Raw genomic sequence first — 22,910 nt, forward strand, 5'->3', positions numbered from 1 at the left:
GTACTTTGGTTTTTAAATAATTTCATCTATAGCGCGAATAATTCATTTGTGATGCACCTTTTTGGCGGGCTGCAGTTAACTTGTATTTTAATGTTTATTTTTATATTCATTATGCGTAAAAGACAGGCAAAAATCTTTGAAAATCAAAATGGTAACCAATGGCCTTGCATCAACCTTGCACGATGGTTTTGTAATTATTGTCACTTTTGTGTATAGATGGTCTCGATTTTGTTGTTTTGTGGATGTTGATGTGGATGATATGATGCGAAATAAATTATTTTTCTGTTGAAAAGGTTGACTCGGACTGGAGGTGGTTTTATATAGGTGGGTACCTACCTACCTACCTACCAGGATCGCGGAGTCGATGGATTTACGGCGACTCTGACTCAGACTCCGGCTTTCAAAAACCAACTGACTCCGGGCAGAAATGTTGACTCCGATCGACTCCAACTCCTCACTCCGACTGCACACCTGCCAGGGCCCTGTTTCACCGGTGATAGCAGCAAGCTGCTTTTACACGTGTCAAATTGGGTTTCCATGGAAACATCAACAGGCCCATTGCTCCAACACTACCACAAGTGTGACGTCAGCTCGCGCAATTTGATAGTAGCTTGGTAGCAGCATCCCGTGAAACACCGCCCAGGGCTGCGGAGTCGACAGATTTTCGGTGACTCCGACTCCGACTCCAGCTGGGGTTTCCAATATCGGCTCCGACTCTGACTCCAGTCACAACTGTCGACTCCGACCGACTCCGACTCCGACTCCGCAGCCCTGGTACCTACAAGTACATACTCATCTTGATCAAATTCCAATGTCACTATCAGTGCTTACTTGAGCTCGTTGCCACCATTTTCAGATTGAGGCTGGCGGTGCCAAGCAAGTTTGCTGATTGATGCTCCCTCTGAAGCCTTTGGTGGCCTGCGAGGCTCTGAGGCTGTGGGTTGGGCACCTTGTGCTCCCCCGCCCTTCTCTCCTGACCTGCCTGCGGCACTGGGGCACGGTCCGCCCTGTCGACACCAGTAGTGTCGTAGCTGCCACTGGTGATGGGATGAAGGTGCTGAATGTTGCTGAGAAAAATGATGCTGCCAAAAACCTGGCGAGCATCATGTCTGGCGGGAGTTCTCGCATGGTAAGGAAGTCAAGATTGAGTGTGTGGAGTTGTTGAGTGTGGATTGTTTTTTTTTTTTTACTGTTTTTGATTTATTTGACTAATTCATTTTTTTGTGAAATGACCAGTGATGCTTTATACTAGCCAAATTTTATTAGGTGTGTTGCCTATATCAATATTGGTTTTATGGCATGTTTTGCTTTGCTTTTGTTCTATGCACTTTTCATTGATCATACTGTTGTGATTTCTCACTAAACTATTTGGAATATGTGACAAAGCCTGTTCAACAGTTCTAGATTTTTTTTTTTCTGTTTGTTGACCCTTTGGCCCTACATGTCAATTTTAATCTTGTGTTGCCAGCGAGAGGGTCTGTCGCGGTTCAACAAGATCTACGAGTTTGACTTTGAGCTGCAGGGCCGACGGTGCCAGATGACAATGACGTCTGTGTCAGGCCACCTGCTCAACTATGATTTTGCTGCCAGCTTCAGGTGGGCACAGCATCGAGAAGCTGGCAATTGGTGTGGCAGGTGGGGAGGGGCATTCCAGCCCAGTCTGGTGGTGGAGTGGAACTCATTATTAATCTTAGTCTTTTTCTCTGTAATATATAGGCTTTATCCTTGCATTATAATATACCTAATTTTTGTGTCATTATATCATGTATTTGCTCCAGTAGGTATTTTACTTGTTGTTCCTTGCTTTACCGGCATCTCAATTTGCCTATATGTCGCGGGAGCTGAACACACTCAGACTCGATGCTTTACTGTATTATCGGCAGAGGCCCAAACAAGAACCACAGAGCCAACCGCTCGTAACCACGGTCTCCCTGCCTCTCCCGGGCCGCCGACCGCCCAGCCAGCGCCAGCCCTCGACCCCGCCCGAGGGCCACGCGGCAGGGGCGGCGCCGGGCGCGGCCAGCCGGGGAGGCGCCACGGGCGGCGCCAGGCATGCCACAACGGGCGGTCACAGCCGCCCGTAACACCCCTCCCCCCTCACGGAAACAATCATACATTGAACAATGCGACACTTACGACACGCTATTTACATTACAACTATATACACAATCACAGCCTTCACCACCTCCACCACACTCATAGTCCCGCCTGGAACCTTTCAGGTGGTCGCGACACTCGGCCTGATCTGGTCACGTATGACATTGGCGGCAACATTCCCCTCTGAGCGACGCCCACATCACCAGATGGGCCAGCTCTCCCGAGTAAGTGCATTAGCGGCACCTCGAGCAGAACGCCATGCTCGTTACCACAGTCGCTCACGGGATCCACCCCCACGGCCTCACCACGTCCATTTGGACCACTCGGATCCTGAACTGGCTGCAAGTCGGTCCGACGAGGGATGAACTCCTTGAGGTCGTTGTGGTGCACGACGCGTGTCTTGCCGCGGACGTCCTGTATCCGGTAGGTAACTTCCTCCCCCGGTGTGCCTCTTCTCTCGACGATGGTCACCGGTCCTTTAAACGGCAGACCCAGCTTCGGTTTTCCTCCCACAGCGGCAGTGTGGTCTCGTACCCACACCTTCAAGCCCGTTGGGTACGCGGTAAAATTGAGTTTGCTGTCATGGCGAACCGCCATTCGAGCAGCTGATTGGGAGGAGGCTCTCCTCACCTGTGCGAAGACCCGCTTCATGTTCTTCAGCCGTTTGTTCAGGAAGGTTTCAGCTGGTATTGCGACTTCATCGGTTCCGTACATTACATCCAGAGGCAACCGAGGCTCAAAGCCATGGATCATGTAGAAAGGTGTGTGACCGGTGGTTTCGTGGAGGGAAGAATTGTAGGCCATGGCGTATGATCTGGTACTTTCGTCCCAGTCAAGGCCCTGGCTGTCGATGTATTTCGACACCATGTCTTTCAGGGTCCTCATGAAGCGCTCCACCATCCCGTCGCTCTCAGGATGATAAGGCGTTGTTCTAGTCTTGTGGATGCCGAGCCTCTGATACAGCTCACGCATCATCAGAGATTCGAATTGAGCGCCCTGATCTGTGTGAAGCCTCTCGGGAACACCAAGCTCCTGAACCCAGTGAAGGAGTGCCTCCATCACCGTTTCTGTCTTCTGATTCGGCATCGGGAAGATTCGTACGAACTTTGAGAAGTAATCCATGATCACGAGCACATATCGGTTGCCTCTTCTCGACACAGGCATCTCCGTGATGTCCATGGCTATTCTCTGGAAGGGTCGTGAGGTAACCTCGGTAACCATCGGTGCTCGTCTTTTGGGTGCCGGTCTGTACCGCCGCTGACACGGCGTGCACGAGGCACAGAAGCTCCGGATGTCCTCATTCATCCCCGGCCAGACGAATCGAGCCTTCACCCGGGCGATGGTCCGTCTGCGACCCATGTGCCCGCTCGATGGATCATCATGCGCCAGTCGGATGATCTCGGCCCGTTCAGTTTGAGGCACCGCCGCCTGGAACTGTCGACCCGAGGCAATGCCGATTACTCCATTCATGACGCGCACCTTGCTCCAGTGTTTTCGCAGCACTCCCCACCCAGCGAACGCTGCAGGCCTTGGCTTCTCCTTCCTCTCGTGTGCTCTTCGGAGAGCCGACAGCGTCGCGTCACTGGCTTGCGCCTGGGCGATTGGAGGGAGGGTCCGTTCTTGGACTGATTGTGACACAGCGACTGATACAGCAGCCGGTTCCTGCGTAAGCCTTGAGAATACAGCAGTTGGAGCTACAAGAGTCACAACCGACTCAGGCGAACCGCCTTCCGTCGGCGCGGGCGAGCCGCCCGCTACTGACCCCACCGTCTCCGTTCTATCTCCTCTCTCTGAGACAGAGCGACCGGGACACCACCCCTGGCCTTGGGCTTGACCAGATCGGACCGCAGACGCCATATCTGGTGGTCTGCGAGACAGCGCATCAGCGTTCCCGTGGGCCAGACCGCTGCGGATCCGAACATTGAAGTCGAAAGAACTCAGCTCGATCGCCCATCGACCACGACGTCCTGTGCCGTCTCGCTCTGCTGCGATCGATGTCGGTATGTTTGCCAGCGGCTTGTGGTCGGTCACCACTTCAAATCTGGCACCAACAGTGTACTGACGGAAATGTCTGATGCCATGAACGATCGCCCAGAGTTCCTTATCGTAAGTCGGCCATCTCGTCTGCTGCTTTGTGAGTGCCTTACTCTCATAGGCGATCACCTTTTCCTCATCTCCAATGCGTTCAGCCAGCACCACACCCACGGCAGAGTTGCATGCGTCTGTATACAGGACGAACGTCCCTTCACCTGTTGGCAAAGCCAGTACGGGAGGCGAGGACAGAGTGGACTTCAACAGCTCGAATGCAATGCGCATCGGTTCGGACCACCTGATTCGTCCCTCCTCTACTGCGGCGTCCCTAAGTGGCTTTGTAATCGCGGCATACCCCTGAATAAACCGCGCGTAGTACCCGCACAGGCCTAAGAAGCTTTTCATCTCCTCCTCAGATGACGGCTGCGGCCAGGCCAGGACCTTGTCCACGTTATGCGGATCTGGACGTATCCCTTCCTCGGAGACGAGATGTCCAAGGAAAGTCACCTCCTTGCGTGCGAATCGACATTTCTGTGCCTTTAGCTTCAGCCCGGCTTGCTGAATCCTCAGGAGTACCTCCTGCAGGGTAGCCAGATGTTCTTCCTCGGTCCTGTTGAACAAGATGACGTCATCCAAGTACACCAAACAGCTTTTGGTGTCAAGGCCTGCGAGAATCAGTTCCATCATCTTCTGGAAAGTGCCGCTGGCGTTCTTGAGACCCATTGCCATGACTCTGAACTGATGGAGGCCTTTTCCAGTCGAAAATGCCGTCTTCTCTCGATCTTCAGCCGCCAGTTCAACCTGCCAATACCCTGTGGCCATGTCCAGCGTGGTAAACCACCTCGCCCTTGACAGGGTATCGAGCGAGTCGTCGATTCGTGGGAGCGGCATGGCGAAGCCCTTCGTCACTGCGTTCACAGCCCTCAGGTCGACGCAGAAGCGGAAGGATCCATCTTTCTTGCGCACCAACACGACCGGCGAACACCACGGACTTTCGCTTTCCTCAATGACACCATCCTGTAACATCTTTTCTTTTTGTTTCTCTACCTGGTCTCGGACTTTCATGGGTATCCGTCGTGGACGTTGTTTGACTGGGACTGCATCCCCCGTGTCAATCCTGTGTTTTGTCACACCTGTACGACCAATGTCTCCCGGTCTTTTACTGAAGACGTCACTGTAGGTCTCAAATAAACCCCGTAGTTTGTTACGACCTCTCTCACTCAAGTCTGTCAGTTCTGGTGACAGGGCTTGCTGCACCTCTGGTTCCACCTCTCCAGGATCATGAGATGGATTACCTCCATCTCCACAGCTCGCCACATTGCAATCGGCACAGTCTGCCCCGGGACACAAAACACACAGGGCGTCTTCACCGCCCCCAAACGCAAGGAACGTCCCGACATCAGAGCCCTTCAAGAGACGGACGCCCTCCGCTCCGACATTCGTCAACCGGATAGGTATGGTGCCATTGGAGGCGATCACCACCACAGCCCGTGGAATCAATAGATCCTCACGCTCCGCCGTGCGGCTTGGCTCCATCATCCCACTTACCGAGCCTGCTGACGTCACAAAAGGTCCCTGGCCATCAAGTCGCTGCACCACTGCTGCTACCGTTGTTACCGAACGACCTGGTAGTGTTACTGCATCGCCAAGAATGACTCTAGCCCGCGGGGGACGGATCTCAGGGTATGTTGGAAGTGGAATCGTCATCCCTTTCATACGGATCACCCCCTTCTCATCGTCAATGATAGTTCTGTTTTGGCAACAGAAGTCACGTCCAAGGATCACGTCATAGACCAGCCCCGACACCACAGCCAGTCGTGGACACACAATCGACTCCTCCTCCACCTGGATAGGGACATCACGGAGCACCTCAACGATGTTCAGGGGGCTACCACCAGCTCCCTTCGCGGACCGCGTCGGGGTGGTGGCCTGACAAGCCAGTTCCGTTTTCAACCGCTGCTGGAGCCCATCCCTGACCATGGAAAAGTCGGCACCCGAATCGACCAGCGCCCATACTTCGAGGCTGCCCAAGTGGACTCGAATGGCTGTTGCAGTTAATCGGGACTGGATACACGCAGCCGGCTCTTGTCCCACAGGGCCAGCTGCTCCTAGTTTTCCGCCGGCTTATCAGATGGAAGGGCTTCCCTCGACATCAGCCCCCGACGTCCACCCATTGCTGGAGGCCCCTGCTGCAGGCGAGAATGGCATGCCGCCATCCAGTGCCCAGCCTCGCCACAAAATAAACAAAACGGTTGGAGCGGGGTGGCAGCTTGTACAGCCGACTGACAGTTGCTCCGAATGTGACCCTCCTGCCCGCACGAAAAACATTTCACCCTGGTGGCTCTCGGTCCAGTTCTCGGCTGACCACGGCGTACCACCGGGCAGTCACGCCGAAAATGGCCGGGGGCACCACACCCGTAACATTTGACAGCCTCAGGCAGGTGGTCCGTCTTGGCAACGGCGAACGCCTCCAACGAAGACCGCAGCTGGCCGATCTCCTGCTGCAGCTGAGCTATCCTTGCATCCTGCTGCGACCCACCTCCTACCTCTGCATGAACAGCTGACGCTACAGCACCCAGGGGAAGGGGCCCAGTACCTGTATGCGTCGATGGGTTAGCAGCGCGTACCGCCTGGACGACCTCCTGGCGTTTATGCAGCTCTCGGATCACCGCTACAGCCGCAGACAGTGACTCAGGATTACGGTGGCACAGTTTCGTCTGGAGCCACTCATCCCGAAGTCCACATATGAACCGACTCGTCAGGGTTTTCATCACGAACGCCCTCTCCGCATACGTTTCCTCAGGACCTTTTCCCTCCCCTGACGGACCGGTAGAATGAGGGAACGCAGCCCGCCCCAGTCTCTTAATACGGTCAGCGAAGCTCTCAGCTGATTCCCCCGGCGACTGGGAGGCGCGCCCCAGCTCGGCCTGCGCCTGTAAGGGCTCGATTAACCGACCAAACCGGACCCCAAGTCCTGACTTTATCTCAGAGTACGAACTGTCACCCTGATACAGCGAATGCGCATAATCGAGTGCGACGCCATCCAGCAGAGGCAACAGCCGCTTAACTCGCTCAACGTCTCCGAGTCCCACCGTTAACGACTCGAAACGAGATATCCACCGCTCCCAATCATCTGTCTCTATACCCGCAAAACGAGGGGTTCGCGATACCAAAATAGTGTCGTTGAAATCCATGGCCAGCGGAAACAATTCACCAAATTATTCAAAACTGCACCCAGGCGGACCGCCTTATTCCTAACGTTCCCCTCAGAACAGAAAATATCGGCGTTCTATTTTCGAGCAAACCGCCCGCTTTTTGTCGAGCACAGACTAGTTACGATAATCAACATTCATGAACTAAATTTCAATAAATATCATCAAATGAAATTAATGAACTCACCCTTTGTCGTCTTCTGCAGTCCTACCGACCGCGCCAAATGTCGCGGGAGCTGAACACACTCAGACTCGATGCTTTACTGTATTATCGGCAGAGGCCCAAACAAGAACCACAGAGCCAACCGCTCGTAACCACGGTCTCCCTGCCTCTCCCGGGCCGCCGACCGCCCAGCCAGCGCCAGCCCTCGACCCCGCCCGAGGGCCACGCGGCAGGGGCGGCGCCGGGCGCGGCCAGCCGGGGAGGCGCCACGGGCGGCGCCAGGCATGCCACAACGGGCGGTCACAGCCGCCCGTAACATATAGTCTGTTCCATATCAAGCTTGCAGTCGGAGTTTCTTAGGCAGATCGCTCCTCCGCTCGAATTTGCGTCTTAAAATGCAAGAGCTGCATATACAGAAATCACGCACTGCCTACAGCAGGGCACTTCAGCTGCAAACTTGAAACGGAACAGAGTATAGTGTCTTGTTCCCCTCACATTTGGTCAGGCTTCTCCCGGTTAGTCCCAGTACTCCCAGTTCTGCAGCTCGTCGGCATTCTGTCGTCTCACTCTGTCTCCCTATCCGCCAGGAAATGGATGAGCTGCAGTCCGGCCGCCTTGTTCGACTGCCCCGTCATCAAACAATGCTCCACAGACTACGAGCCTATCATGGTGAGACAGGGCTCGTGCCTCGTCGCTAGATTTCTACATGGTCTTCTGTCATGGTAGAATGGTGACTTTCTGTAACGGTGACGGTTTATGTCCGTGACCATGACTTTCTGGTGACTATCCGTGATCGTGACTTTCTGATGCCGTGACTACGTAACAATGTTTTTCCGTTTTCGTGACCGTAATTGGTTGTGACCTATCGGAATTAATAATCACTCTGACTTGCTACCACTCACTCCTGACCCGTGATTGTCACGGAAATGTTGAACTATCGCCGTGGTCGTGGCTATCTGATATCGTGACTCCCGATCGTGGCTCCGCAGCCATGACGGTTTTGTGATCGTCACTCCCCGTGATAGTGACTCCATAACCGTGAATTTCGTGACTTACTCGGATATCGTTACTCCGTAGCGGTAATTTCTAGCACCGTGAATTTCCATGAGCGCTACTCTCCGTAACCGTGATTTCCCGTTACCGTGATTCCGTTATCGACTATCTTGACTCATAGCCGTGACTATGAAAGCGATCCGTGATTTTCAGTCATGGCCATGATTGTCCGTACTCCGTAGTTTTGTGACTTACCATACCTGTGACTTTCCGTGTCCGTGACTTGCCATTATGTCCGTGCCCGCGACTGTCCGTGACTTCACGCGCTCCGACTTCAGAGGACGCTGGAGCGAGAGGCCCGCCGCTGTCAGATGCTCGTGATATGGACAGATTGCGACAGAGAGGGTGAAAATATCGGCTTCGAGATCATCAACGTGTGTCGCGCCGTGAACCCGCAGCTGAAGGTGCTGAGGTGAGGTCCGCACTAGGGGAGATCTGGGTTGGGTCGGGCGCGGTGTTTCTCACGGCTTTTCGAGACATTTGCCGACATGCCAGTTTGTCACGGTACAGTCATGCACAGTTGCAGAAGCTTCTTATAATGTGTTGATGCCGGACGTGTTATTCAATTAATCACTCGAGTCATTCCTTGAGGCTTAGTAGTTCCGTACTGACTATGACTCCTTACTTCGTACTCGTAGCTGTTTAATTTCAAAGAAATTATCACTGACACAGCTTGCAGCCCATTTCCAACTCCACTCTATCATACTATTCTTTCCCCAGCCTGGTGACCTGGCCTGACCCGATGACCCGTTTCTCTCCAGGGCCCGATTCTCTGAGATCACGCCCGCCTCGGTCCGCCGCGCCGTCAACAACCTCGTGGAGCCGGACGGGCGGGCCAGCGCCGCTGTGGATGTGAGGCAGGAGCTGGACTTGCGGATAGGTGAGACGAGGGCGAGGGAGCGCAGAGGTCGGGCGGGGGCTTAGAGGTTAGGTTAGACGCCAGAGGGAGGTCAGTGACTACTGACTAGGTTTGAGGCTAGTAGAGGTTCTAGCCGCTAGAGGTTAGACTGAATGGCCAGAGGCTGCCAATGATTTCAATAATTTCAAGGATATTATTCCAGCTTTGTTACTAGAAGTATCTGCTCTGTAGAATCACTGGATGAATATCCCGACTACAACAGTTCGATTTATCGGCGTTTAGTGGTCGCCGGTAAGGCTTTGGTGCTTATGGTCAGACTACACTCGACAGTAGACAGTCCTGAGGACTGAGGAGACTGAGACCGATCCCTGTCTGACCACTGCTACCCTCTGTGACCGATGACCGCTCCCTCTGACCCCCCCCCCCCCCCCATGTGTCTCCCCCAGGCGCGGCGTTCACCCGTTTTCAGACGCTCCGTCTGAAGCAGGTCTTCCCTGCCCGGCTGGCCGACCACCTGATCAGCTACGGCAGCTGTCAGTTCCCCACCCTGGGGTTCGTCGTCGAACGCTACAAGGCCATCCAGAGCTTCATACCAGAGAGCTTCTGGAAAATCAAAGGTGGGTGCGGGGAAGTCAAAAGCAAAGTCTAGGAAATGAAGGCGAATGAATTATGCTGTGAGACCATATGATGGGAGTGGAAACGAATGACGACCGTTATGGATGTAGAATAGCTGGATGGAACGTGAGACTGGTGAATTAGGACAGGTGAAGCTGAAAATAATTCTATGGAACTATCTATTTTTAGAAATAGGTAGCGTTTGTGTATTGAATGTTGAGACTCAAAATGCTTAACAGTAGGTACCTATTACGCATCTAACTGACTTTGGATCCCCTCTTCCCCAGTTTCCCACATGAGGCAGGAGGGAAACGTCGACTTCAACTGGAAGCGAGTTCGTCTGTTCGATGAAGCCTGTTGTAGGGTAAGTCTCGGAAATCCAACTTAGGCGTGACAGGACGTACGCTAGCTGACGCTGCTCTCGGAAACGTAGATTGAAGCTGAAGAAGTATTATTTAACCATCATTTTTCACTGCTCTTGAAAGACTTCTAATGTTTACATCAACCTCTTAGTGAGATCTATTTAGGCTTGTAATGTCACTTTATCTTAGGCTAAGTGTTGTCACGTGGTGACGGCAACTGACCGGTGACCCATAGAACCCGCTCTCTGTCGACAGGCGCTGTTTGAGCGGTGCTGTGAGAACTCCACCGCCACCATTACTCACGTCCAGTCCAAACCCAAGTCCAAGTGGCGGCCCGTGCCGCTCGATACTGTGGTACGTACCGTGTAGTGGTGTCAATCGGAACTTGAATCTTCGGAATTCGGATTTTGTCCAATTTCCAAATCGGAATTCGGTTGGACAATGACAGCAGGCTTTGGACAACTTTGGACAATCGCTTGCTACACCGCAACATTTTTATAAAGTAATCTTGTTTAACATTGGTTGGCTATTAGAAAGCTCAGCTTTCGATATAATTACCACTTTTGAGCTGGTAACGATACATTAAAAACAAATTGAATAACGGTGTTGAGTGTAAACTATTGTGTAGATGTCGGACATCTTTAGACAAATGGCTGGCTTGGAAATTTTTGGACGGACAGTCGACGTAAGTATTGGACATTGGACGGACATTAGACATATGTTTTCTGAAATTGACATCACTAGTACCGTGTAGGGTTCGGCTAAGGGGGTGTCATTTGTCTGCCTTGTGATTCTGTAAAATTATTCCAAACTCTATGGACTGTAGGTGTTGCACAATGGAGTCTTCTTAGATCCATAATCATGCTTTTTTTATAAATTTTGTCCGAACCTTTTGATAGGAAGGATTCACAAGGACAGAGCCACCGCTAAGCGAAGCTTGTTGCGGTGACCCTGCCCTGTACCCTCCGATCGCGCAATTCCAAATCTATGGCAGAATTTAGAGTCCAAAGTTTAACGTGCGCACATAGACGCGCACGGCCGGTCCCCTCACTGACTTCGCCTGGCTACGGCCTGCCACCAACCGCAACCATACCTGTCAGGAGGCCCATAAATGTCAAGCGCCCGTCGCGCATCGAACCCGGACTGTTATAACCGGGAACGCGTGCTCTCGCCTCTCACCACGCGGAGTCCAACGCTCTACCAACTGAGCTACGGGACCGGCCGCATGAGTGTTGGTTTGATACTGAAACGATGTGTAATCTTCCGACGTCTCCAGATTTAATGTCTAACAATAAAAATGTTGCCTGAGATTGTTCGTCTTCGTCTGCTCTCTGCAAGATCAATAATCTCGATACACCTCCGCAAGATTGACATCATCTGCTTCCTCTGGCTTGACGCCCTTTCCTCCCCTCTACAGGAGCTGGAGAAGCTGGCGTCCCGGAAGCTGCGCATCACGGCCAAGGAGACGATGAAGGTGGCGGAGAAGCTGTACACACAGGGTCTGATCTCGTACCCGCGCACGGAGACCAACATCTTCCCCAAGGAGCTGGCGCTGGCGCCGCTCGTCCAGCAGCAGGTCAACGACCCCAACTGGGGAGGTGAGACGCGGGGAGAGGAGGAGGATGGAAGGGCGTGGGATGGGGTTTGTTTGAACTTGGAGAATCTCTGGAAAGGTTGTGGGAAGACGGGTTATTTGCTCTATCACTAGTCAACACATCTCAACTACAGGCGGCAGACATCATGTGGGACTGTTGCTATGAAGTAACACCTGGAGCAGTAAGCTATGACCGTTGTCTCTATGTGGTTCAAGACGAGAGAAAATATCGATAAGATGTATGCAATTATCAAAGTGATTGATGGTATGTACGTCTTTTATGAGCTACTTAAAATATCCTTAGCTTTTATCAGCTTTAGGTATGCGCCGGTTCCACAATTCGTACTAGTGTTACAGTGCGCGAATGTACTGTGTCCGCTGAGTCCCATATCCCATATTTCTTCCCAACCCACACTGACCAGAATGTCGTACTTGCAGCGTTCGCGGCGCGGCTACTCGAGAATGGACCGAACCCCCGGCAGGGCAAAAAGACCGACAATGCCCATCCTCCCATCCACCCCACAAAGTGAGTGGGAAGTGCGTGGGAGAGAGGGGGGGGGCAGCTACGAGTGACATACGGGTGAAACGTCATTATGGGTGATAAAGAATGTTTCGAGATGTTTGATTTAATCGATGCATCTTATACTTCCGATGATGATTTGAATGTTTTCTGTTTGATGCTGTTTTGATTGAGCAATCTATTTACTTCCTGCAAACATTCACCTCAAAACCCTATCTTTTTTCCACATCCTTGCTACACCTACACCACTCTTTCCCTCTGCTCATCCGCTCTCCCTTGGTACACTGCAGCTCTCGGCACACTGTATTACCCTCATCCTCCCTCAGGCTCTCTTTTTTCGTTCTGCTCCTCCACTCCCCTTGGCCTGCTGTACTAACCCCTCCCCGTCGCCCCCAGGTACGCTCCTGGCCTGCAGGGTAACGAGCAGCGTCTGTACGAGTTTGTGGTGCGTCACTTCTTGGCGTGTCTGTCGGCCGATGCGCAGGGACAGGAGACCACTGTCGATGCTGAGGTGGCCGGAGAAAAGGTCAGTGGAGGGTGGAGGAGGGTGTGGGGGGGGAGGGATGGAGGGAGAAGGAAAGGAAATGGTGGTAGGGAAACGGAGAGGCATGGACTTTGATCGAAAAGAAGTCCATGATGTTGCCTTTGGTCCTCAAAGAGATGTAAGGATCTTGCGGAAGTAAGGTTTTCTGTTAGGACGTATGCAATGTGTTTGCATGATCAATGATCATGATCTGAGACTGAAACGTTACGATCTACGACTTGAACTATGTAAACCTTAAATGTGTGGCTGTATTTACTGTTTACGTAACTAGTCACCGATAGTACACTCAATGCTCATTGTAACACATTCGTATATTCAATTGCCATGAAGCTCAGCGCTAGTTTCCATTTGAAACTTTGGAAGCTTCCCATTTGAACATCTCAGCGTAACTTATTTAGTCTGAGAACGCCTCAGAATATGAAGGGAATGACTCTCCGCCGGTTTTTCGGATACTGGTCCCCAAATCTGCCCAGGTTTTTGTTGTGCAGCTCGTGGCCACAGGCCGTGAGGTAGACAGTCGTGAACATCGCGAACCCCAGCGCCGGGGGCGTCCAGGAGACCAGCGCGTAGCCCCACCACTCCACCATCTCTCCGAAATAGTTAGCAGCGGATACAAACTCAAACAACCCTCCACGAGGGACGCTGTATCGCGGCCCGCCGGGTCTCCTCAGCGAGAGCAAACGCTGGTCCGAATCAATGTTGATCGCCGCGCCGATCATAAAGATGGCAGCACCAATCAGGTGTCGTGCCGTATAGATGTCGCCACTGTCCGCCGGACACTGCAGTGCCGCGGCACTTTGAGCCATGCCATTCCACGTTGTGAAGGCGGTAGCCATGAGTACGTATGGTGCGGGTTCCGTTGAGTCTGCGGATATTCGCCATGGATAGATGAGAGACCGCTGGAAGTAGTGAGCGGCGAACAGTGTCAGCGGCAGCAGCGGCGGCCGGAGTAGGCTGGTCGCAGCCGGGGCTGACCAGAGGTGCCAGGCCGGAATCAGAAATGACGGGCAGCTCCTGAGGGCAGGCAGGGGAGGGTGAATTTCCGATTATGGACAACGGAATATACCTGTGCCGTAAAAGATATCATCTATCATTGAAGTGTGAGGACAGGGGCTATTTATGTTTGGGGGCAGGCTTCAGCAGTTGAATTGAAAATGAAAATGTTATAAGTCGAGAGGAGAGAACGTCTTATTTACTCATGTCTAGTCTAGCCGTAAGTATCACATTTCTTCTATTATAAATGAAGTCTCTCTGCCCGGAACAAGGCAGTGTTCGCCACAGCCACGTCCTACCTCCCACCTTTCCTCATATCCTCACCTTGAGGCACCAGCTGAGGCGGTTGCTGACGGGCCAGCGGAAGCGGTTGCGGTAAAACCAGTGACCTGGCGGTGTAGCGGTGATCACCAGGGTGACCACGGTGGGGACGCTGAGGTACCACAGCCACAGCGATCCACAGTCGTCCGCGGGGTTGGACGGGGTCATGGTGGGGAGCTGTAGGGGGAGGGGATGGTTAGGTAAGTCGGTACTTAATTTTGTTTGTCATTATTCTTGTGTTTTTTCAGTTCCCTTTTACTTCAGACCAGTAGTCGGCGCCCCAAAGCCCCAATAAACAAACAATAACTTACGACCCATGCACTTTCCTGTATTTCCACACTGTCCAGTCACCTGCTGATCTAGAAAGGTACTATTGGACGCTGCAGGGGCTTACTCTCACTGCCTTTCTCCTGTCTTTCTCTTGGCCCATCCCCCCCCCCCATTTCAGGGATGTTGTGGCCACTGGCCATCACATCTCGTCTACTCTCATTCACTGTCAATAGTCTCAGTTGATTAACTAGTAACCATCATCTCTCGTCTGTTCTCTCCCAGTTCTCTGCCAATGGCCTGATGATCACAGCTCGGAACTACCTGGAGGTGTACCCGTACGACAAGTGGTCGGACAAAGAGCTGCCCGTCTACAGGTCAGTAGAGCTACAAAGGTAGCTACCTGGAGGTGTACCCGTACGACAAGTGGTCGGACAAAGAGCTGCCCGTCTACAGGTCAGTAGAGCTACAAAGGTAGCTACCTGGAGGTGTACCCGTACGACAAGTGGTCGGACAAAGAGCTGCCCGTCTACAGGTCAGTAGAGCTACAAAGGTAGCTACCTGGAGGTGTACCCGTACGACAAGTGGTCCGACAAGGAGCTGCCCGTCTACAGGTCAGTAGAGCTACAAAGGTAGCTACCTGGAGGTGTACCCGTACGACAAGTGGTCCGACAAAGAGCTGCCCGTCTACAGGTCAGTAGAGCTACAAAGGTAGCTACCTGGAGGTGTACCCGTACGACAAGTGGTCCGACAAGGAGCTGCCCGTCTACAGGTCAGTAGAGCTACAAAGGTAGCTACCTGGAGGTGTACCCGTACGACAAGTGGTCCGACAAGGAGCTGCCCGTCTACAGGTCAGTAGAGCTACAAAGGTAGCTACCTGGAGGTGTACCCGTACGACAAGTGGTCCGACAAAGAGCTGCCCGTCTACAGGTCAGTAGAGCTTTAAAGGTAGCTACCTGGAGGTGTACCCGTACGACAAGTGGTCGGACAAAGAGCTGCCCGTCTACAGGTCAGTAGAGCTTTAAAGGTAGCTACCTGGAGGTGTACCCGTACGACAAGTGGTCCGACAAAGAGCTGCCCGTCTACAGGTCAGCCCCGGGAGGTCACGTGTGGTTGTGCATACAGCCAAAAGGCCTACACACGTCTTACTGAACCCACGATTTCTGACGAGATACGTTGTTTATCACAAATCTTTCATATATCTCTTACCTTTACGTAAGTGCGCGTTATATGCACAAAATGAACAGCACGGCCTGTCACACCTCGTACTGTGGTCTCCGCACCCCGCCTCCCCCGCTACGCACCGCCCCGCCTCCGCGGTATGTGGGGCCTTGGCCCCCGCGCCCGCGTGGGTTCAACTGGCGGCGTTTCGTTTACCGACGACGGCGACGGCGTAATCAAGTACAGTCTCTGACAGTGGAACAGACGCATCGGGTACACTCTCTGACATAGTGTCAGACGTCGAGAATATACGGGATGATATTTGATAAACTGTGATGCCTAGTAGGGTTTTGCGTACTTGTGATGCTAGAATCAAGCACGTTTGACGGATGTTGCGTTATGGGATGTTATATAACGCCGTTCATTTTGCGCACCGATAGAGCATTGACCAGATGAATCATAATTCATATCAAGTTGGTGCATTTACGTGGCCTAGATATCAGTTACGGCATAGCTAATGTGTTATAAACGATAAGTAAAAAAAGTATTTTACCCGCCCCTACTAACGCCCCCCCCCCCTCCCCCTCCCTCGCTGACAGAGTGGGACAACAGTTTGCGGCCGAGCTGGCGATGCCCTCAGGCGAAACGACCCCGCCGCCGCTACTGACGGAGGCGGATCTGATCGCGCTTATGGACAAACACGGCATTGGTGAGTTGCTAGGAGCTGCTACACTGATAGGGGAGGCGATGAACATAACGGAGGGCGGGACAGTGGAGAATGGCAGCTACCCTGGAGTACGAGCTTTGGCTGGGGCGAAACTGGCGAGAAACCGGCGGGGCGAGAATGGTCATTAGATGCACTCTGAGAACCGCTGCAATGAAGGCGCCAAAGAAAAATCTTCTTTGGATGACCAGATAGAGTTTTGACGCTTATAATTTCACGTAAATGTTCGAGAACATTAATTATCGTGGTTGTTTCGTGTTCGTATCGCTTCGGTGAGGCCGGGTCTGATCAGATGATCATAATGGCTCAAAAAGCCTCGCGCTCTCCACACACCTCACGATGACCTCCCCCCCCCCCCTTCCTTCCCCCGGTCAGGCACGGACGCCACCCACGCGGACCACATTGAGACCATCAAGTCGCGCCAGTACGTGGGGCTCGAGGACGGCCGGTTCATGCCCGGCTGTCTGGGTATGGGCCTGGTCGAGGGGTACGACAGCATGGGGTTCCACATGTCCAAACCGAACCTGCGAGCCGAGCTGGAGGCAGATCTCAAACGGTGAGCCCTGGGTCCTTATTGGTCATGTGGTTTTACTTTCAACTTGATTGACGGTTCATTTGTGTCTGTTTATGAACCAATTAACGCTTTACTTTCTACTGTGAACGCACCCTAAAGCCGAGCTGAAAAGTTCGATGAATTAGTTTTGACTTATTCGTGTTGTGAGTGACAGGGTAGCAATGCGATTCATTTATGTGTGACAACTGACAAAACTGACAAATATGATTGCCGAGGACGTGTCATGTCCAGTGTTGGAAATAAGGCCCTTTGCTGGTCCCAGTCGGGTCCAAACGATTTTGTTCTCCTTTACAAATTTATACTACGGCACCTGAAATCTCTGAAATTTCCAGCCTATGTAAATAAAAACTGCTATTATTACGCCTATAACATACAGTTATAGCATTGAGAAAACACATTTTATCGACTGTCACATTTAGTAGGCCAAACATATATGATTTTCCTGTTGAATGTTCTAAAGCTGGCTGGTTCACCGGAACAGATTTTATTCTCCGGAACCAGGACCAAAAATCACAATTCCAGGCTCCAGCATTGGTCCTGTCTCAATAATGGCCTAGCTTGCCCCCGACCTGACCTTTGGCCCGCCTCCTCTCACTGTCAGGATATGTGAGGGTACACGCGACCCTGCCACCGTTCTCCGGGAACAAATCACCGCCTACAAAAACGTCTTTGAAGAGGCCATGAGACAGGTATACGGTCAACGACAGCTGCGGATTGTGGACGTCTTTCAGGCTTTCTTCGACATGTGTGGTGCACAAAGCGTGCACTATTGCGTCAGTTGTTACGTAGTTACTTTTGAAACACAACTGCGGCTTGATTATGGCGTCCTGTACCGTATACATTTGTAATAATTTCGTTTATCCTCGTTTTATAGCAATATCGTGATTCCTGTTCAATCTTCGGACCTTTAATGAACAATGACCTCTCGTGCCCGACCCGTTTTACTACCCCCCCCCCCCCTCTGTCCCCCAGGCCCAGAAGCTGGACACTGCCCTCTCCCCGTACCTGGGCGAGCCCCCTGCCGCCGCCGCCGCTGCCGGGGTCGGGGTCGAGCTGCAGATGCCAGAGACCGTGTGCCGGTGTCCGGCCTGTGGCCAGCCCGTGCTGCTCAAGGTGCGGACGGGATGGTGGAGGGAATGGGAATGGGAAGGGTGAGCAATCTAAAGTAATGCAAGGGTGAAAAATTGTGGGGAAATTGGTGGAGTGGGGATGGAGAGGCTGAGGATATGCCCAGTTTTATCGTTTTATCGTGATTTTTGTCGGTAAGTCGTCTTTACATGAGGCATTTGACTTCACCGTCTGACGTCACCTGACTTGTGATCTAAATCTGATGTGTCAGACCCCATTCTACCATTTCTTACCTTGAATCTGATGTCTCACCAGGAGTAGTCTACCGCTTTTTACCCGACCAATTCTTCTCTCGGTCAGACGTTACGCGAGGGCACCCAGTTCATGCTCTCGTGCTCCGGCTACCCGGCGTGCCGTGTGGCCATGTGGATGCCCTCCTCCGTGGAGTCGCTGACGGTCAGTCAGCAGCACTGCACCGCCTGTCGCGGCCAGCCCAAGATGCTGGACTTTACCTTCCGAACGGCGGTGTATGCGCCCTACTACCCTCGCCGGCACACGGCCTGTGTCGCCGGCTGTGATACAGAGTTTCTGGAGACCGTGGGGCTGAAACCGCTGTCGGCTAGTGCGCAAGGTGAGATGGAGGGAGGTTGTGAGTTGTGAGTGATGAAGCATGATGGTGAAGTTATGAGAGCAGAGAGGTGGGCTGTGCGATCACGGATGGATTGGTTAGACAAACACGAACGAGATGGTCCGTCTGACCGGCTTTTGGGAGCGCTGTTACCAGTTGTTTCCGTAGTGTAGTGGTTATCACGTCCGCTTCACACGCGGAAGGTCCCCGGTTCGATCCCGGGCGGGAACACGTTTTCGCTCACCCTTTTGCTTTGTATGGCTAGGAAACAGTGCGTGGTCGCCGGATTGTCGGCGTGATGAGATTGCTAGTTCACAAAACTTTGCGTGTGGTGAAAGGATTTTCTAAAAACGCGATAAATTTGAAATGCGATGAAACTGGTTTCTCGTGGCATCCCCAGTGCTGTTCACGCAATACGTGTACAAGCCCAATTGGAACTTGAACTGTCTAACAGTTGCTGTTGATGATAATTGGAAGAAAAATTATCTTTTTCATCGTGATCATAGCTCCTTTATCACGTGTACCCATATCGTGAGCGTGATGGTATTGTTCATAACTTATGAAAACTGCAGCGATTAACAACAGGAACCAACTGTCTTTAAGGAGGTGGCAGCCAGCAAAACGGAGACAGCGGCTACATCAGCACCCTCAGCCAGGCGCGCCCTGCCCGTGCAGCCAATCTCCGTCCACCAGCCGCCCCGGCCGGCCAATCACAGCCCGCCCCGACGCTGGGTCGGCCCCGCCCCGCCGCCACAACCAATCACCGTCCGCCAGCGGCGCCGGCCGGCCAATCACAGGCTCCGGCTCGGCCGCGCCCCCCGCCGGCGACCAATGGCCGGCCGGGGGAGGGCGGCGGCGGCACGGTGTGTGAGTGCGGCACCCCGGCCGTCCTTCTGACAGTGAGGAAGGAGGGCCCCAACACGGGCCGTCAGTTCTACAAGTGTGACGCGGCAGCCGGCGGGCGCGGCTGTAACTTCTTCCTCTGGGCGGACGAGGGCGCTCCTCCGAGACCGGCGCAGGCTCAACGGCTGCCAGGACAGGCGCAGAACGGTGGGTACAGTGGGGGGGGGGGGGGGGCAGGGGGCTGAGGGCGCTCCTCCGAGACCGGCGCAGGCTCAGCGGCCGCCGGGACAGACACTGAACGGTGGGTACAAGGGGAACCAGGGGGCGGCCTCCTTGATAGACACATAATGATGGGTAAGAGGATAAACGAGGGCGCTCCTCCGAGACCGCCGCAGGCTCAGCGGCCGCCGGGACAGACACTGAACGGTGGGTACAGGGGGAGGGACGACCGCCGGGACAGACACTGAACGGTGGGTACAGGGTAGGGACGACTGCCGGGACAGGCGCAGAACGGTGGGTATGGGGAGGTGGGAGGAATCAGGGCTCGGTTTCTGCGGGTGTGACTGGTGGCAATGTAGGTATAAGCGGTTGAAACTCTTTCTGAGAAGTGAGAACTCGGCGACATGTTTGTTTGTTTTGACAGATGTCCAATTCCGACCCAATACATCAGCTTGGTGTTTCTCACAGGTATTTTGGCCAAAGCAATCCATGAAAACTGAGGAATGTGCTTCATTATTGAAAGTATCGTAGTAGAATCATCCATGGTAGAATCTTGCTCGCGGCGCATATATACCGTAATATCTCCCTGCCCCGCCTCTGATGTCTCTCATTGTCTCCCAGGTGGCGGAGACGCTCAGGGCGACGTGCTCTGCGGCTGTGGCCTCCCGCCCAGACGGTAAGTGATTTACCTATGATTTTACCTAGGTATGTGAGTAATTTACCTATACTAAATCAGCGTGTAATGAGTATGTAATGAGTTGCCGCATAATGAGTATGAGCGTACCGCGCCGTATTACCGTTTTCGTTATTACCGTGTACCGGGTGGAGAGGAATTAAAAACAAAACAAAAACTGAAGGAATAGGGGATTGATTGGATGATTATTAAACCAAAACCTCTGTATACCTAGACATGGGCGAACTTATAGTTCAGCGTATTAGTGTTCACAGAATAATGTGCTAGTCGATTTGCAGTTGTCTTCCCATCTTTTGCGTTTCCTCGTCAGTCAACATGTTTGACCCAATATCTCTCGGTGCACGGTCCGCAGCTGCACCGTTCAGAAGGAGGGCCCCAACCAGGGCCGCGAGTTCCTGGGGTGCTCCAAGCCGCGCGACCAGGGCTGCCGGTTCTTTCAGTGGTGTGACGAGCCGCCCCGGCCACCCGGTTAGTGCGGCAGGGAGACCGGATGGCCGGAGATAAGTGCAGTGTGTGTGGTGGTTTAGGGGTGGTGGGTTCTTTTTGCTAGGTGCATGATTGTTTGGTTGTGGTTAATCAACCTTGGTTTTAGTTTTTGCATGTCATTTTGCACGCTGACTTTGTAAGCTTCAACTTGTTAGTTGTTTGGAAGTTTGTACATGACTGGCTAGTGGCTGACCGTTTGCTAGATTTATCTGGTTTTCAGTAGTTGTTTTGTCGTAGTTTATAACGGCGGTCCTTATTTCGTCATGTACCGTTTCTACTTCTATTTGCATGTTGACTTCTTTCGAAACCTTTGTTGCATTTACGTTTCCTTAGTTCTATGTAGTATCCCCTGCAAATTGGTGCATGGTTTCATCTACAATTGTCACTAACAAACAATGCATGACCGTGGTATAACTACGTTAATATTTCTCGTAGCAACGCAGCTAGACGTGCATGTTTTCGTAGCTCCATTAGTATCCCTTTACGTAGCTGTTTTATGTTTATATTGCAGGCTGGTATAGCTGGTTTTAGTTCAGTCGGTGGTGGCGAACCATTAGATGGACTAGTGTCGGTAAGGCATGCTTCCGAACTCCAATTAATTCTGCGTGTTCTGTAGTGGCGTGTTGTCTGCAGTTTCAGTGAAGTATTTTCCCAAATCTGGTTTACGTGGCATGCTAATTGCATGGATACTCACATTGTGCGCTCAGTACTGTGTACACTGATTTGTTCGTGACTTTAGACTAGATTACAACAGAAATATAACACTTCATGCTATCATGTGCTTCTGTTAATTTCAGTGCATCATTGTCATGTGCTAGGGTTTTGATTTCACCTCACTTTAATACTCCAAAGCAATATGAACGTTTCTGTAATTTGTCATTGACCATCTTAGTTTCTAACCTCCTCCCTCCCCCCGCAGGCGGCGGCGGGTCGGCCTGGGGCGGCGGACGGGGCCGCGGCAGGGGGCGGGGCAGGGGCGGCGGTCCGCCCCGACCCCGCGCCCCCCGAGGGGGCGGTGCAGCCGCCCGGCGCTGCCGAAACTGCCAGCAGCTGGGACATGATCGGAGGACGTGTCCCATGGACGGCTGACCTGACCCAGGTCACCGCTGACCTCTGACCCAGGTCATCTCAGGACGGCTGACCTCTGACCCAGGTCATCCCAGGACGGCTGACCTCTGACCCAGGTCATCTCAGGACGGCCGACCTGACCCAGGTCACTGCAGTCGTCTGACGAATCTAGTCCAAAGGATGTGTCTGTGCGGTCAAGCGCCGCCAGTCTTAGTGCCAGAGGTGGATTTTATGCGCGGGCTATCCGTCCCGTCCACGTACCGACCTGCCATGAATTTCTCTCACCAATCCAACAAGTTTCTGGCTGTGTTTGAATGACGCGGCCCGCCGGGCGTGTGTCACAGGATGTCAGTGTTTTACCACAGTGGGTCTGTGTGTTTGTGCCTTCATCAGTCATTAATGGGCTGTCGGCATGGTAGCCGCTGCTTCGGAACGAGTACCGAGCACTGAAGATGGTAGTGACTGAGGTTTAATTGTGAATGGCCGACGGTGCATCGGTACACATCGTTTTTTTTTTCGTGATTCATCCGTGTCTTAATGCGATTTCGCCAATCTTAACGTTGTCTTCATTGTCACGAATTTATATTTTAATAATTACAATGTCTCAAAGGTATCGTTTGTTATTAAATGACTGCGAGATTGGCAAAGCAAGATCTTGATGCCCCAGCCCCTTACAAAACGCAGTACCCGACCCCATCCATATGCCACGCCATAATATGATGGACATTGGAAAGGGACACGAACGCCTCGACATTCAGGCGACTGTGCCCCATTTCGGACACATTCGGGCTTCTGATAATCTGATCATCCTCTC

The 22,910-nt window shown here is 52.7% G+C and overlaps 1 protein-coding gene, 1 long non-coding RNA gene and 1 other non-coding gene across 3 annotated transcripts; 2 read left to right on the plus strand and 1 right to left on the minus strand.

The window, feature by feature from the left end:
* Positions 1 to 67: 67 nt before the first annotated feature.
* On the plus strand, positions 68 to 22,709 carry LOC122374386 (DNA topoisomerase 3-alpha-like). The gene is made up of 22 exons (XM_043353103.1): positions 68 to 151; positions 857 to 1,129; positions 1,469 to 1,596; positions 8,091 to 8,172; positions 8,835 to 8,968; positions 9,318 to 9,436; positions 9,862 to 10,032; positions 10,318 to 10,394; positions 10,648 to 10,746; positions 11,810 to 11,990; positions 12,425 to 12,512; positions 12,903 to 13,032; positions 14,917 to 15,008; positions 16,392 to 16,501; positions 16,892 to 17,072; positions 17,692 to 17,779; positions 18,063 to 18,203; positions 18,519 to 18,789; positions 19,390 to 19,836; positions 20,470 to 20,524; positions 20,895 to 21,010; positions 21,948 to 22,709. The coding sequence occupies exons 2-22, from the start codon at positions 893 to 895 to the stop codon at positions 22,115 to 22,117; spliced, it is 3,117 nt and encodes a 1,038-aa protein (XP_043209038.1). The 5' UTR covers positions 68 to 151; positions 857 to 892; the 3' UTR covers positions 22,118 to 22,709.
* On the minus strand, positions 13,344 to 14,837 carry LOC122374401. The gene is made up of 2 exons (XR_006255211.1): positions 14,368 to 14,837; positions 13,344 to 14,064 (listed from the first exon to the last, which is right to left on the minus strand). It is a non-coding gene; the product is annotated as an uncharacterized LOC122374401 (long non-coding RNA).
* Trnav-cac lies at positions 18,945 to 19,017 on the plus strand. Its single transcript has one exon. It is a non-coding gene; the product is annotated as a tRNA-Val (tRNA).
* Positions 22,710 to 22,910: the final 201 nt, after the last annotated feature.

The sequence above is a fragment of the Amphibalanus amphitrite genome, unplaced genomic scaffold, assembly GCF_019059575.1.
Source record: "Amphibalanus amphitrite isolate SeventyFive unplaced genomic scaffold, NRLGWU_Aamphi_draft 000039F_arrow, whole genome shotgun sequence".
NCBI classification, from domain to species: domain Eukaryota; kingdom Metazoa; phylum Arthropoda; class Thecostraca; order Balanomorpha; family Balanidae; genus Amphibalanus; species Amphibalanus amphitrite.

Excerpts from the sequence above, each read along its gene's own strand:
- LOC122374386 (XM_043353103.1), top strand. The coding sequence starts at position 893 with ATGCTCCCTCTGAAGCCTTTGGTGGCCTGCGAGGCTCTGAGGCTGTGG. Across the intron at positions 1,130-1,468 it reads CTGGCGGGAGTTCTCGCATG|CGAGAGGGTCTGTCGCGGTT; the intron begins GTAAGGAAGTCA and ends TTGTGTTGCCAG. Across the intron at positions 9,437-9,861 it reads GGAGCTGGACTTGCGGATAG|GCGCGGCGTTCACCCGTTTT; the intron begins GTGAGACGAGGG and ends TGTCTCCCCCAG.